We start from the raw sequence: 16,662 nt of genomic DNA, 5'->3' as shown, positions 1-16,662 counted from the left end.
CTAGTGTTCCTCCTGTCAGTCTGTTGTGCGCTGACCAGAGCTGGTTTCGTGGGGGCCGTCCTCCACACACCTATCTGCCTTTGCATGTCCTTACTTAGGAAGGTCGGCGCTGGGTCCTGTTCACCCTCTGCCGGATCCAGAGGCCAGGGCTTGAATCAGAGCGTCTTTCATCATTTAGGGCCACCCTGCCGTTCTCCATGCCTCACTGTTCGCCTGTAAACCTTTCCTGCCAGACTCAACCCTGATGCTCCCTTGCATCCCGCCACCTGGGCCCCCAGCTGGAGAGCCCTCCTCCCAAGACTTCCCTGCCCCCTCCCCAGCCACCCCTTAGCCCTAGCTCACACCCGCCTCTTCCAGAAGGGTGGATGTCATCCTGGCCGAAGGTGGTAGAGCCCGCCACTGATCAGCCCTGGGATCTTGGGAAGTTCCCTGACCTGGGTCAGCTTTGATTTATCTGGATAATAAAAGAGCTCGCCTAGGGTGGTTACAAGGAATGAATGAAGCAATGTGTGTAAACAGTACAAAATCCATTCATCATGCCTCCATTTGATAACTTCTTTGGGCCATAGGTTTTTGAGAACAGAGACAGCGATGACCTATTTTTTGGTGTCCCTCCATGCTCGGCAGCGTGGTCACTAGAGATCTGTTTAGATGGGAATGTGCCTGCCCAATCCTGGTCCGTCCAAGTGGCTGGGGCGGTCCAGGCGAGCCAACAGCCACCCCCCGAGGCTCAGGTTGAGGCCCCCCCCCCCCACCTAAGCCACCCCCGGGGGGGTGGGGGGGAAGCCAGTGCCCTGAGGGATTTACCTGTGTACTGACTTCAGGTAGTTGAGCGGACTCATTCAGACAGTGGCCTTTGCCTATAAGGCTTGGCCACATCCAACCGGGGTAATAGATACCATTTATCCTTAGTACCGTCAGGCCCTGTGCTGGGCGTTTTCCACATTCATAACCTCCATTTGAGACGTCTGCCGTGGTGCCCCACCTAGCATGCCTAAGTGGTTAGTGGCAAATCGAGATTCGAACCCGTGTTGTTTCCCTTTAGGCGTGTCCCTGTGCTGCTCCAGCTGGACCCTCGTGCCTGGAGGGGAAGCAGCTATGTAGCAAGAGGCCCTCCCTTTGGAAACTTCCTTCAGTTGTGCTTGTCCCTGCCGAGCTGGCAGACATCGGGCTGGCACAGGAGTCAGAGGCTCCAAATGTGAATTGTGAGCCCCTGCTTCCTGGTCCACGTGGGCTCTTGGCACCTCCAGCGGCAGCATCCCCCTCGCACCCTTAGTTCTGTATCCAAATCAGCCCCTCATTCCCTGCTTTTTTGTGCCAGCGTTTGGTGTGGCATACAGAGGCCTCTCCATGCCCTGATTAGGGTGGACCCACCCGTGGCACATAGGATTCCCCACCTCCTGAGATCCGAGCCCTCAGATTTCTTCTCTTCCCTTGTTTCCTTCCTTAAAATCCACTCTTGGCTTTTACTTTTGAATTCAGAGGCCTTTGCATTGCAGTTTGAGGAAGATGGGCTGACCCTCTGCCTGCTGGGGGGAGGGGGAGAATTGGCTGGGGGTGGTGAGCTGGAACCTGCTCATCTGGCCGCCGCCGTCTGTCTCTGCAGGTGTCATGTGATTCTCCGAGGGAGCTGCAGTGTGAGCGGAAATGCTCTCGGTGGTGGAGAATGGACTGGATCCCCGGGCTGCCATCCCGGTAGGCAGTCGGAGAGGCTCAAGGGTGGGGAAGGGGGCACGGGACAGCCATGTCATTGGTTTTCCTCACTTTGAAATGAATGAGTACTGTTTGGAAAGCGAGGCTTCGGGCTGAGAAAGAGTTATAGCAGAAGCAGGCTCTGAGGAGATCCTGCCCTTTCTAGAACATCTTATTGGTGATAGAATGGGAATTGATAAAAAACAACGGATTTTAATAGGGGCTGCCTGAAGACCAAGGATTTCTCAAAGGAAGTCATACATATGGGGCGCCTGGGTGGCTTACACGGTTAAGCGTCATGATCGTAAGCGGCTCATGGTCTTGCAGTTTGTGAGGTCAAGCCCTGCATTGGGCTCTCTGCTGTCAGAGCAGAGCCTGCTTTGGATCCTCGGTCCGCTCTGTCTCTGCCCCCTCCCCCACAGGCACATACATGTATGCACATTCTCTCTCTCTCTCTCTCTCAAAAATAAGTAAACATTAAAAGAAGGGGCAGCTGGGTGGCTCAGTCGGTTGAGCATCCGACTTCGGCTCAGGTCATGATCTCACGGCTCATGGGCTGGAGCCCCGCATCGGGCTCTGTGCTGCCAGCTCAGTGCCTGGAGGCTGCTTCATATTCTGGGTCTCCCTCTCTCTCTCTGCCCTCTCCCTCCCATGCTGTCTCTCTCTGTCTCTCAAAAATAAATAAACATTAAAAAAAAAAGAAAAAAAAAAGAAGGCATTAGGGTGGCCTGGGTGCCTCAGACGGTTGAGCGTCCATTTGGCTCAGATCATGATCTCACGATTTGGGAGTTTGCTGCTGTCACTCCCTAGCCCACTTTGAATCCTCTGTCCTCCTCTCTCTCTCTCTCTCTCTCTCTCTCTCTCTCCAGTCAAATAAGCAAACAATAAAAGAAGTATATGACCCATAAGTCATATGAAAAGATGTCTAACATCAAAAGACTGCATACTGTATGACTTCATTTACACAAAATGTCCAGAATTGGCAAATCCATAAAGACAGAAAGTAGATTAGTAGTTGCTAGGGGTTGAGGGAGAGGGGACTAGAGAGGAGTGACTGCTCATGGGCACAGTGTTCCTTTTTGAGACAATGAAAATGTCCTAAAATTAGGTAGTGGCTGTAGTTTCACTATTCTGTGAACATACCAAAAATCACTGAACTGTATAGTTTAAATGAGTGAATTTTAGGCAATGTAAATTGTGTCTCATTAAAGCTGTTATAAAGAAAAAAAAAAAAAAAAACAGGGGCTCCTGGGTGGCTCAGTTGATGGAGCGTCCGACTTCGGCTCAGGTCATGATCTCACGGTCCGTGAGTTCGAGCCCCGCGTCGGGCCCTGTGCTGACCGCTCAGAGCCTGGAGCCTGTTTCAGATTCTGTGTCTCCCTCTCTCTCTGACCCTCCCCCGTTCATGCTCTGTCTCTCTCTGTCTCAAAAATACATAAACATTAAAAAAAAAAAATTTTTTTTTTTAAAAAAAAAAGAACATTCGACTTTTCAAAGAACATTAACATGAACTGTTTGGGCTAAGATAAAAATAAAACAGTAAAATATTTATCCATAATCCTATCAGCTAACAGTTCAAACCAGGTTTTCTGTATTCCCTCCCAATCCTTTTCCAAAACACATAGGTAATTTTGACATGCTTATACTATGACAGAACTGTCTTTATCTTTCCAAAGGATTTTACATATATGTATTTTATAATTGATTTATGTAACAGACCTTAACGGAATACTTACATGTGTCAGGAACCAAGCCAAGTGTTGAGGATGCAAGAATGAAAAAAAAAAGCAAGTCCTGCCCTCAGAGTAATCCCCCCGCCCCCCAACTCCTGTGCTGTAGGTCAGGAAGTATTCGTTCCGTTTAACAGATGAGGAAATTAAGCTCAGTGAGGTTAAGTGAAATGTCTGTAGTGACCCAGCTGTTGACCAACAGAGCTGAGACTAACATCTGCCTCTGACTGCCAGGTCAAGGATCTTTCCTTTTTTCTTTCTTTCTTTTTAAAGTTTATTTATTTATTTTAGGGGCGCCTGGGTGGCTCAGTCAGTTAAGCGTCCTATTTCAGCTCAGGTCATGATCTCACGGCTCGTGGGTTTGAGCCCTGCATCAGGCTCTGTGCTGACAGCTCAGAGCCTGGAGCCTGCTTCGGATTCTGTGTCTTCCTCTCTCTCTGCCCCTCCCCCCTCCTCATACTTTGTCTGTCTGTCTCTCTCTCTCTCTCTCTCTCTCTCTCTCAAAAATAAACATTAAAAAGATATTTTTAAATAAATAACGTTTATTTTATTTATTTTGAAAGGGAGAGTGAGCATGAGCAGAGGAGGGGCAGAGAGAGGGAGAGAGAGAGAGAGAGAGAGAGAGAGAGAGAGAATCTCAAGCAGGCTCCACACTGTCAGCACAGAGCCAGATACGGAGCTCAAACTCAAAAACCGTGAGATCATGACCTGAGCTGAAATCAAGAGTCAGATGCTTAACTGACTGAGCCGCCCAGGTGCCCCTAGGATCTTTTTTTTTTTTTGAATTTTTTTTTTTCAACGTTTTTTATTTATTTTTGGGACAGAGAGAGACAGAGCATGAACGGGGGAGGGGCAGAGAGAGAGACACAGAATCGGAAACAGGCTCCAGGCTCCGAGGCATCAGCCCAGAGCCCGACGCGGGGCTCGAACTCACAGACCGCGAGATCGTGACCTGGCTGAAGTCGGATGCTTAACCGACTGCGCCACCCAGGCGCCCCCCTACGATCTTTCTTAATGTGGACCATGCTCCTGTTTTCTTGGTGTTTTTATGGTTCTAAAGTGGCACTTGTTGCCTCTTCATGGAATCGTAGACCCCTAAACAAGGTGGAAAGCTTCACCCCTGCCCTAGATGGATCACCCAGGCTCCCACACCTGTAACTATGATGGAGCCGGTATTTAAACACAAGATTTCTATGGCTATCAAATCACTGAAGTTCGGTTTAAAAAGCAAAACAAAAGAAAAATATACAAATATCTTTGCAAAAAAATAACTATCTCTGGGTGGTATAAGTACGTAATTTTCCTTTTCTCCTCTATGCTTTGTCTCTGTTTTCTTTCTTTTTTTAAAATTTTTTCCAACGTTTATTTATTTTTGAGAGAAAGAGAGAGCGTGCGTGCGTGTGCAAGTGGGAGAGGGGCAGAGAGAGAGGGAGGCACAGAATCCAAAGCAGGCTCCAGGCTCTGAGCTGGCAGCACAGAGCCCGACGTGGGGCTCGAACCCATGAACCGTGAGATCACGACCTGAGCCGAAGTCGGACGCTCAACCGACTGAGCCACCCAGGCGCCCATCTTTGTTTTCTATGATTAGCTTGTGCTAGTTTTGCTGTATACACACCCACAGGTAGACGTGAGCACGTGTGTGGGTGTGCGTGTATTTGGTGATAAGCACTTACCTTCCAGGGGTCACCGCAGGATCTTCTAAAGGCCTGTGTTATGTCTGACACCGACTAGGTCATCAAGAAGAAGCTAGTGGGATCTGTGAAGGCGTTGCAGAAGCAGTACGTGTCCTCGGACACAGTGGTCACTAGCGAAGACGGAGATGCCAACACCATGTGCAGTGCCCTGGAGGCCGTATTTATCCACGGCCTGCATGCCAAGCACATCCGAGCCGAGGCCGGAGGGAAAAGGAAGAAGAGCGCCCACCAGAAGCCTCTGCCTCAGCCTGTCTTCTGGCCCCTCCTGAAAGCTGTCACCCACAAGTGAGATCAGCAGGGGAGGCTTTGCTTTGGGGAGGAGCTTCAGTGTGGGTGACCCTGGGCTCTCCCTCTACAGCTATATGGGAAAGCAGCAGAGATGCTCTGTGTTCTAGAATGGAGATGGGTGAGATAGGGGTTATTGTTAGACCAAGCCTCAAGAGCCCCTCAGCGCACAGGCAATGGCCTGGGGCTGCTCAGGCCCCTGGCTGGTCGCCTTTAGCAGGAGCCGCCTTTTTGCCACACCGTGGCAAAGTTGGGTAGTTGGAACAGAGAATGTGTGGCCTGCAAAGCCTAAAATCTTTACTAAGTGGCCCTTAACAGAAGAGGTTTGCTGACCCTGCCTTGGAATGTTTGAACATCTCTATGCTAAGTATTATATCCTAACAGGCTATGGCATTTTTTAAAGACGTGGAATCCAGATCATCTGAATATCCACCCTGGGACGTTTGCCTCTGCGTCCCTGGCCCTAACTGCCTGGGCTTTGGAGCAAGCAGCTGCTGGCACGTTGCCTCTAAGGGCTATTAAATGCCACCTTCAGCCTGAAGGTGCCTTGTCAGTCTGTATCTTCCTTTTCATGCTGACTGCCACCGCCCTATCTCAGGTTCTTACCTCACTCCTAGGTGGCAGTGGCTTTCTGATTGTCCCCCTTATCTCATTGTGTCTGTCCTTAGGTCAGGCAGCTGGTCAACATTTATTGAGCTTAAGCTAACCCGAGCTCATTCCCTGAGCCCTGTGGAGCACGCACTCCTATGGGCGAGACGTGCTCAGGGCACTGTGATGGTCAGAGGAAGGGCATTTACATCAGACCAAGGGTTCGGGAACTGAGTTGGGTACATGATCTTATCCCGAGCAGCCCACCCAGAAGTCTGCGCGACTGCGGTCAAGTCATTTCCCGGTGTAAAAACTCTCAGGCTCCCCAGTGCTAGCCTGGAGTCCCATTCACTTCGTTGGGGCCCCGGAATCTGTATCCTGACCAGGTTCCCAGGTGATTCTGACGCACAGCCAGGTGTGGGGACCCTTGCCCCACCTTGCCTCACCGGTTGGATGCTCAAGACCCTGCATCACCTGACTTTGCAACCCAATCAGCCACTCCTCCTCCTCCCCGTGCTGTAACGGGAGTGCTCACCACTCCTGTTACACAGCTGCTGCTTCCCTACCCTTGGTGCCTTTTCTCTGTCAGTCCTTGGTGCCTGAGGTTCCCCTTCCATCTTTGCGGCTTGAAATCGCTCAAGGCCCAGCTCAATGCCTTGCCTGTGCCTAATCCCTATGCCTAATCCCGCAATGCCTTGCCTAAGGCATTGTCCTTACTGCAACCTGGAAGTGATTGCCTTCCCCCCACCCCAGCTCTACTGACAACAGGGTTCACTTCCGTGTGCCCTTGAAAGGTAGTAACCTGGACTGAGGGCAGGACCATGTCTGTATCCTGTATCTTCACAGCTCCAAAGACCTGGCACTTAGGGGCTCATCACATGTATGCCGGATGAGCAGGTGATGTCAAGGGCGCCTGGGGAGTTGAAACTAAAATGGCAATTATCCTGCATGACAGTAACCTTGAAAAAGTGGGGAGTTGTAGCTAAATATTTCTCAATTCCCTGTAGAACACTGCTATCTGAGATATTTTCCCAAGCCTGTATATACTTGCAGTCGTTATTACTGGCTCCTGCTCACCAGTGGATAAAATGATCCTCTGTGATCTGAACTCACTTCTTGAAACAAGCCTGTCCTCTCCACCCCCAGGCACATCGTCTCGGAATTGGAGCACCTGATCTTTGTCAGCACGGACGTGGGCCGCTGCCGGGCCTGGCTGAGGCTGGCCCTCAATGACGGCCTGATGGAGTGCTACCTGAAGCTGCTCCTCCAGGAGCCCGCCCGCCTGTGCGAGTACTATCAGCCCACAGCCCTGCTTCGAGACGCCGAGGAGGGCGAGTTCCTCCTCAGCTTCCTGCAGGGACTGACGTCCTTATCCTTCGAGCTCTCCTACAAGTCCGCCATCTTAAACGAGTGGACGCTCACCCCGCTGGCTCTCTCTGGGCTTTGCCCGCTCTCTGAGCTCGACCCCCTCACCACCTCTGGGACAGAACTACAGCGGAAAGAGTCTCTGGATTCAATTTCCCATTCCTCAGGCTCGGAGGACATCGAAGTCCAGCACTCAGGCCATAAGATCCGACGGAACCGGAAGCTCACGGCCTCCTCCCTCAGCCTGGACACCGCCGGTTCATCCCAGCTGTCTTGCAGCCTAAACTCTGATAGCTGCCTACTCCAAGAGAATGGCTCCAAGAGTCCAGACCGTTCCGAGGAGCCCATGTCCTACGACTCCGACCTGGGGACAGCAAATGCCGATGATTCAGACCCGTCTCTGCAAGAGTGAGTGTCCTTCCCCCACTCCTCTCCTCCCCCTGCCTTCCTTCCTTCTCCTCTTCCTCTTTCTCTCCCTCCCTATAGCATGTGATTGCCTGTCACTGAGCATTGACCTCTCTAAGGGCATAAAGGAAAAGGGGATCGTGGCTCTTCCTCAGGGACTGGAGTTGCCGGGACTTGTAACTGGAGGCAACATGGGGCAGCGAGGAGAATGGATTCAGGGAGGGCTCAGAGCTGAATCAGGCTCCAGCTCTGCCCCTGGCTGATCTTCGACCAGTTACCTAATTTCTCTGAGGCTTCGTGTAAAATATTATTGCCTCTAGGGCGGAAACCAACGGTTCGGAGTTAGATATACAACTTCCAAAAGACGCAGTGAAGCCCAGCGCGTCTGGGTGCTCCGCTGCGACCTCCCAGAAGGCCTCTGAAGGACACAGACCCTGAATGAGGCCTGGAGGAGGTGGTGCACAAAAGGGGCCAAGCGAGTGAGTGGAGGAAGAGCACAGGGAGCAATGAACTTGACTAGAGAAGGGACGCTGGGCAGAGCTGTCTCTTTAAAAGAACTTTTTTCTATTTGAGTATTGTTGACACACGGTGTTATATTAGTCTCAGGTGTACAAGGTAGTGAGTCACCATCTCTCTATGTTGTACCATGCTCACCCCAGCAGAGCCTTCTTCGTTCAGGCCCTTTTTAAACACTCATTTTTTAATAGATTTATTTTTATGGTAAGAAAAAAAAGTCTACCTACAGTGAAACGTCTTCTCCACCTTTGTAACCATAATTATTAATTCCTTACATCTTTCTTTTTCTTTTCTTTAAAGTTTATTTATTTATTTTTGAGAGAGAGAATGAGCAGGGGAGGGGCAGTGAGAAAGGGGGACAGAGGATCTGAAGCAGATTCTGTGCTGACAGCAGAGAGCCCAACGTGGGGCTCGAACTCACGAACCGTGAGATCATGAGCTAGGCTGAAGTCAGACATTTAACTGACCGAGCCACCCAGGCACCCCCTTTACATGTCTTTTTCTGATGTTTCTAAATGCATCTAACAGATAGGAATAGATAGACTTTTTAAATGTCTATTTCTTATCTCTGCCCCATCCCCACAAAGCTATTATAAATATACTGTTTGATACCTTGTCTTAGAAGAGATCAGAATTTTTGTTTTGGAGCTTCGTATCAGTTTCTTCAGTTTTTTTTTTCCCCCCTGTGGCATGTGTTTCCATTGTATGAATGTACCTTAGTTTATTTGACCAGCCCTGTATTTACTGGACACTGGAGTTCACTCTTTCTATAAATAACCGTGTGTATGTGATCTTTGAATTCTATGCAACTATCTCTGTTCAGTAAAGTCCCAGAAACAGAATTGCTGAGGCAAAGGATAAATGAATCTACAATTTTCATAGATAATCGCCTGTTTACACTCTGTCAGGAATGTACCTGTGCCCCCTCGGCCTTGTAGGCAGAAGGTATTATCAAACTTTTGGATATTTGCTCATCTAATAGGTAGAACGTGATCAACTTTTTTTTCAAGTTTATTTACTTGTTTTGAGAGAGAGAGAGAGAGAGACAGCAAGTGAGCATGAGTGGGGGAAGGGCAGAGAGAGAGGCGTGGGGAGAGAGAAAGAATCCCAAGCAGGCCCCTCGCTGTCAGTGCAGAGCGTGATGCAGAGCTTGATCCCAGGAACTGTGAGATCATGACCCGAGCTAAAATCAAGAGTCGGACGCTTAACTGACTGAGCCACCCAGGCGCCCCGAAAATGGTAAATTTTTGTTAAGTGCTTCCTTCAACCAGACCCATGTTCCCTCAGCCAGTGTCTAGGATCTTCTTTTCTACTCCTGTGTGCCCCTACCTTCTTGGTTCATTCAAGGCTTTACAGGTTTCCCAGCTGCTGTGGGAAGAACACCAGATTGGGTGCCGGTACGGACTGGCTTGTAGCAGGATCCAGCCTCAAGCCCTGTTCTACCAGTCACAAGTCCAGTAACGGCAGGCCAAGCGTTGGCTCTGTGAGGTTGTTTCTTCATCTGTAAAGTGGAGGCTCCCTCATAGAGCTGGCTGAGAATCAGATCAGATGCCTGGGGGCGAATTACGGCTGAAGCAGCTTCTGAGCAACAGAGCACATTAGCTAGAACTTTCAAACATCAAACAAGAATTTAGGTAGAACATCCTGGAAGGGAGCAATCCCCGCTCTATCGGCTGGGCCGATGGCGTGACTTAAGTTCATTCACCTGTCTGAACCCTTCCTTGTGTCTCCTCCTCCCACAGGCCAGCCCGCCGGCCCTCTGTTTGTCATGTGCCCTGCTTTTATCTTTCGCGAGTCTTGTGATTGGAAAATTCCAGCTTAAGGCCGTTGAATCAGTGACCGTCCACCCTCTGTGGGAAGCGTCATCCTGGGCATTGTGGGAGAAGTCAAGGGAAGAGGGTCAGGATGTACAGACCAGTGCGGGGCAGTGGTGTGCGGAGCCAGCAAACACAGAGCGCACAGATGCACAAACACACATCCAGCACCATCACTCTGAGTGCCGGGCTTGAAGTTATCTTCGCACATCCACACACACCAGCTCTTAGAGGGTGTGTCTGAGGGTGAAGAGTCACATCAGCAGTTAAGAGTTCACTTATTTTTGTCATATTACGTAAATAGTTGTTTTCGTGGATTTTTTAAAGTTTATTTATTTTGAGAGAGAGAGAGAGAACAGGCGTTCTATCAAAATAAATGTTAAAAAAAGTTTTTTAAAATCATCTACAAGTTAAACATAAAGTACAAAAGATGTAACATTCCAATGAAATGTATTAACTTAATGTTTTCTGGAAACCAAACTGCAGTTTGCTTTGTGAATAGAGGATTGATGGCCTGAATAGCTTCTTTTGTGTCGGTTGGGTCTGAATTACACTGATCGCTGAGAAGCGCAGCTAGGGGCCGGTGGTTAGGAGTGTGGGCTCAGGAGCCAGACTGCTGGAGTCTTCCATTAACCAGCTTTGCGACCCCGGGCAAGTTACGCAACCTTTCTGATCTTGATGTCCTCGTCTGCAAAATGGGGATAAGAATGCTAGGACGTGAGTTAAGGTATGCAAAGCGCTTAGAGCAGTGCCAATCACAGGGTGAGTGCTCCATAGGTGGTGTCATTATCATTTTATTACTGGGGGTCCCCGTGATGTCAGTTCTCGCGCTACTTGTCTGTGTATACACAGCTGCAGATCTGTGCTTGATGATATTTGTCAGAGGTCGTTATCATGAGGCCTTCTCTTGGGGGAAATGATTCTTTGCACATGCAGCCCCCTCCTGTACTTTCATGAGCACCCCTGACCGCCAGGTGGTGCCGTGGACCCCAACACGCTAGTCCACGTGCTCAGGAAAAGCGCAGGCTCAGAATCGCTTGGCGGGGGGCACTTTATGGGGTGGTCATGCCGATTCTCCAGCCCATGCTTTTATTCCACACCTACGCCTCTGTGTACGCACAATATACGTATGTATATAATACGTATATGTTTTCAGACTGTCTTCTAAATGAAAGCACAAACTGCTAGAATTTTTGAACAGGCAGTTTTTGAAAAACGCTGCCCTGAGCTGGACAGAAGTGGAAGGACCGGAGCGTTTCAGCCCTATGTTGCGTTTTCTTCAAAAGTTTTGAAAATTCTCTTTCTTTCACTTTTCCTTCAAAACCTCATCTCTCGCACTTTTTCCCACTTGATGTGCATGTCTCTTATTCTCTCTGGGTCCTGCCGACCAGCTCTGATCCTGGTGAGACTCTTGTGAACTTGATTTCATCTTGACCGTGGTGTTGATTTGGTGGAAACTCTAATTTATCACACAAGCTTCTTGCTGTCGGGTGGTGTTTCTTTATTCCCACACCCAGTCCACTCCATCATTAAAATGTGTCTTACAGATGAGGGTTCATTTATAATTGGTAACCATTTCGGTAATGCTGGTGAATATTTCCGTAATTCTCTTTCCTTACATTTTTATAGCCATGTGTGTAGAGGCTAAGCAGTCTTACCAGTGACGATAAGAACAACCAGTGACAAACTGAGGTTAATGTTTATTGAGTACTTACTTTGTGCCAGACACTCTATAAGCATTTTACCTATATGATCTCATTCAGCCTTGAACACAGTCATAGGCGGGTGCTGTTACCATGCCGGTTATACGGGTAAAGGAATGAAGTCCGTGAACTTTAGGAACCTATTGTGGGGCCACAGCAGTGTGCCAACCAAAGCCAACCAAGAGCCCGGCTCTTAGTCACTGTACCACCTCTTGGGACTCCATGAAGAGCTGGAACCTCACAGGGGACATTTGTCAAAAGTCTGCCTCCCTAGTTCATTTCAGAAAGGGGCTCCGTTCTGTCACAGCGGTTTGGACACATGCAGTTGGTTTTTGGTTTTTGACTTTTTAAATGTTTTTTATTGTTTATTTCTTTTTGAGAGAGAGACAGAGCGCGGACAGGGGAGGGGCAGAGAGAGAGGGAGACACAGAACCCGAAGCAGGCTCCAGGCTCTGAGCTGTCAGCACGGAGCCCGACGCAGGGTTTGAACTCACGAACCATGAGTTCATGGCCTGAGCTGAAGTCGGACGCTTGACTGACTGAGCCACCCAGGCGCCCCTGCAGTCGCTTTTTAAATGTCCCTCCTTCTCTAGCTGCGGAAACTACCCCTCTGTTTCCAGAACCTATTAGCGCCTCAGTGCCTGACACTGCAAACCACACTCTTGGGTTCTCATCGGTCTGTTTTTAGAGTGGGGCCGAGAGCAAGAATCAGCACCCGCCTGCCCCCCACCCCCCGTGACTGTTCGGACAACACAGTGACACCTTCCACCTACTTGTTTGTTGAGATAGAATTCACATACCATAAAAGTCACCATTTTGAAGTGTCCAATTCAGTGGCCTTTAGGTATATTCACAAGGTTGTACCATATCACTATGATGTCATTCGAGAACACTTCCATCACCCTTTAAGGAAACCCCTTACCCACTAGCTATGGATTTACCTATTCTGGACATTTAATACCAATGGAATCATACACTATGTGGCTTTTTGTGACCTCCTTCCTTCACTTAGTAGGTTTTCAAGGTTCATCCGTGTTGTAGCATGGGTCATGGCTGAATAATATTCCATTGTGTGAATACACCACAATTTGTTTTATCTTTTCAGTTAGTGGACATTCGTTCTATTCCTACTTTTTGGCTACTATGAATAATATTGCTGTGAACACTCATGTACAGGTTTTTGTGCAGACATTGTCTTTTAATTCTCTTGGGTATATACCCATGAGTTGGATTGCTGACTCATATGGTAACTCTATGTTTAACTTTTAAGGAACTACCAAACTGTTCTCCACAGAGGCTGCACCATTTCACATTTCCGCCAGCAGCATGTAGGAGTTCCATTTTCTCTACACCTTTGCCAACACTTGTTATTCTCTGTCTTTTTAATTTTTTTAAATTTTTTAATGTTTATTATTTTAGAGAGAGACAGAGAGAGAGAGACAGAGCATGAGTTGGGGAGAGGCAGAAAGAGAGGGAGACACAGAATCTGAAGCAGTCTCCAGGCTCCGAGCTGTCGGCACAGAGCCCGACACGGGGCTCGAACCCACAAACCGTGAGATCATGACCTGAGCCGAAGTCGGATGCTTAACTGATTGAACCACCCAGGTGCCCCTCTGTCTTTTTTGTTATAGGCATCTTGGTAGGCATAAAGTAGTATCTTATTATGGTTTTGATTTGTATTTCACTACCGTCTAATGATATTGAGCATCTTTTCATGTACTTTTCCTTTGTATACCTTTAGAGAAATGTCTCTGTAAACCTTTGCCCATTTTTCAGTCAGGTTATTTGTTCTAATATTATTGAATTGTAAGAGCTCTCTATATTCTGGATACTAGACCCTTATCAGATATATGATAATACTTGGATATAAGATATGCAGATTTTTTTCCTGTTCTATGGGTTGTCTTTTTACTTTCTTGATAGTATCCTTTTGAAGCACAAAAGCTTTTAGTGTTGATAAAGTCCAGCGTACCTATTTTTTATTGTTTACTTATTTGTTGGCTGTCATATAAGAAACCATTGCCTGATCCGAAGATTTATACCTGTTTCCTTCTAAGAGTTTTATAGTTTTAGCTCTTACTTTTAGGTCTTTGATCCATTTTGAGTTCATTTTTTATATGGTGTGAGGTAGGGGTCCAACTTTCTTCTTTTGCATGGGACTGTTCGCTTATCCCAGCACCATTTGTTGAACAGACTATTCTTTCCCCACTGAAATGTCTTGGGCTGTAAATCAGTTGCCCATAAATGTATGGGTTGTTCGCCAATGTTTGACTAGCATGTCTTGAAATGTTGTTTGGGGTTATGATGTAGATAAGAGCACACAGCTCAGCCAGAAGACATTAAGGTAAAAACTTGAGTTCTAAAATCCTTATGGAAATGAGCCCACATTAAGGGGAGTTTGGCATGTCTTCTGACTCAGTCTAAACCATTAGGGCAGATATGGGCAATCTCTTGGGCCCCGGATAGCTTTGTTGTTGTATGAATCTGTATTCGCCCGTGACATACTCTATTGGTTCATAAACAAAGGAGGAGACAGCCAATAGTTCTAGTTCAGAAACAGAATGTGGATTCTCAGAAGCCTCAGGAGAAGGGGAGCAGCCACTAGCCAGTGCACGTTTTAGAAGGCCCAGAGTAGTTTTCATGTGCGTGCGTGTGCGTGTGTACATAAAGACAGTAACACTGGCTCCCCGTAGTCCCTGAAGCACCACTGAAGGGCAAGAAGAGCCAGTACCATTGGAAGAGTGAGCAGGTGCACACCCCATGTATACTTGCGTGCACACTCCTGCACCCCGTGTACACTGATCTCCGGCAGCAGGTCCTGGGAACAGGAGGCATCTGGGACCCCACATACGGCCCAGCTCTGGTGGACCAGCGCTTGCACCGGAGATCCCGGGCCCCGCAATTCCCTTGGCCGCCCACTCTACCTCAGTCCCAGCTGGGGAGAAACTTTGTGAGGAGTGTCAGAGGAAGGCTTGTGTGTAAGCAGAGGAGCACGGTGGGTGGATGACGAGGATGTTTTGTTTTTGAAATCCCCAGACAGCAGTTTTGCCTTCTTACCGCTGTCCCAATAGCCTTGGGCATTCTAGCTGACAGCTTGTCACACAGGTTTCTCTGTTTAAAAACTTCTAGGGTATTGTCGGAATTCAGCAAAGCCCAGGTAAACTCTGTGCCAACCAACGGACTGAGCGGACTGAGTGGAGAAATGGAGATTCCCACAGGGCGGGCCTCACTCCCCCTCCCCGGCCTGGAGGCCAGCGTCCCTTTTGATGTGCCCGCAGAGCCCCTCCCGCCCCAAGCATCCTCTGGGACTCAAGATGGGGACCGCAAGCAGGAGCCGCCTCCCCAGGCACCTGGCACCCTGGGCTTGCTGCAGTTGGGCACTGCCAAAGCTGTCCCCTCGGTGAGCATTTTAGACCAGAGGCCTTCCAGTCCCGTGAGAGAGGCGGCGGCCAGAGCAGTCAGCCCGGGGAGTGGCCAGCAGAAGTCTCTGGAGGATGACGGAGCTGCACGGAGCCTTGGGGTGTCCTCACCCACCAGCCCGGTGAGTGATACAAGCTTTTCGGGGAGAGGTCTTGGGGAAATGTCTCAGCTGGTGCAGGGTCTCCCCAGCTAGCCACCCCGAGTGGTCTCTGCCTTGTCTCCATTAGCCCCTCATATCTGTCACGGTGGACGTGAGCCAGGCACAGTGCCAGTCCCTTCCCATGGGTCTCTCTTGTCCTCTCACATTGACCCCGTAGAGAAGATAATTCTCATCTGATCATAGACCCTGCGCATAACCACTGCCACTTATCAGCTCAAGGCCTCGGGCAAGGCACTTTGCCTCACTGAGCCTTGGTTTCCTCCTCAGCTCTTGTTATTATTAAATTCAGATTTTCTCAAATACCAGACTTTGAGAATACTCATCTTGCAGTATGAGCCAGATTCGAACTGCACCATCCAATATGGTAACCACTAGCCACACGTGGCTGTTGAATGAGCGTGTAAAATGTGGTTAGTCCAAACTGAGATGAGCTATGTAAAATAAACACTGGATCTTGAAGGCTTAGTCTGAAAAAAAAAAGAAGGTGAAATATCTCAATCATTTCTCGATTACGTGTTACAATGAAAATATTGTTGATATTGGGTTAAATATAAAAGTTAATTACACATGTTTCTTTTTACATTTTAAAAACGTGGCTAGTAGAACATTGAAAATGATACATGTGGCTGGAATTCTATTTCTGTTGGGCAGTGCAGCTCTAGAATGGGCCAGTCTCCTTTGTTGATAACCCCGAGGGAAGCCAGCCCTGGGAATCTCCTGCACAGAGCCATGGGTCAGAGGCTTGAGAACTATCGGCCCAGTGAAGCGGTTGTCAAAGCTGTAGACCTGAGCTCTTTGCCATTTCACATTTGTTCTTGAGTCATGAATAGCCAGGGTAGGAAGTTGTATGCACGTGTGCACGTGGACATACAGAACCCCAGGTTTATCCCAGCTGCTGTCTGGGGTCACGTTAGGATATAGTCTGGCTTTTTCAGCTCCATCCGTGCGTATCTCTCATCCGGTAGCTTCCAGATCCTGTAACTCAGGATGGGGCCAAGGCCGTGAAATAGACTAGGACACGCGCGCATGCGCTTGCACACACACACACACACACACACACACACACACACACACACGCTTTTAAATAGCTTTATTGAGATATAACTCATATACCATACAATTCACCTAATTAAAGTGTATAATTCCATTTTTTTTTTCGTATATTCACAAGGTTGTGCAGCCATCACTACAATCGAATTTGAAAATATTTTCATCCCCCATAAAAGAAATCCCTTGGGACGCCTGGGTGGCTCAGTCGTTTGAGTGTCTGACTTCAGCTCAGGTCATGAT

General features: G+C 48.5%; 1 protein-coding gene across 5 annotated transcripts in view; it reads left to right on the top strand.

The window, feature by feature from the left end:
- The window catches only part of PLEKHM1 (pleckstrin homology and RUN domain containing M1), a 48,303-nt gene that overhangs the window by 4,499 nt on the left and 27,142 nt on the right, over nucleotides 1–16,662 (top strand). For all 5 annotated transcript variants that reach the window (XM_078437043.2, XM_078437044.2, XM_078437042.2 and 2 more), the window contains exons 2-5: nucleotides 1,607–1,695; nucleotides 5,154–5,401; nucleotides 7,136–7,762; nucleotides 14,922–15,333. In XM_078437043.2, the coding sequence (XP_078293169.1) occupies nucleotides 1,648–1,695; nucleotides 5,154–5,401; nucleotides 7,136–7,762; nucleotides 14,922–15,333 (1,335 nt within the window). In that variant the 5' untranslated portion in view covers nucleotides 1,607–1,647. The remainder of the gene's footprint in view (nucleotides 1–1,606; nucleotides 1,696–5,153; nucleotides 5,402–7,135; nucleotides 7,763–14,921; nucleotides 15,334–16,662) is intronic.

The sequence above is a fragment of the Panthera onca genome, chromosome E1, assembly GCF_046562875.1.
Source record: "Panthera onca isolate mPanOnc1 chromosome E1, mPanOnc1 haplotype 2, whole genome shotgun sequence".
Classification (NCBI taxonomy): Eukaryota; Metazoa; Chordata; class Mammalia; order Carnivora; family Felidae; genus Panthera; species Panthera onca.
This window is presented reverse-complemented; position numbering and strand designations above follow the sequence as displayed.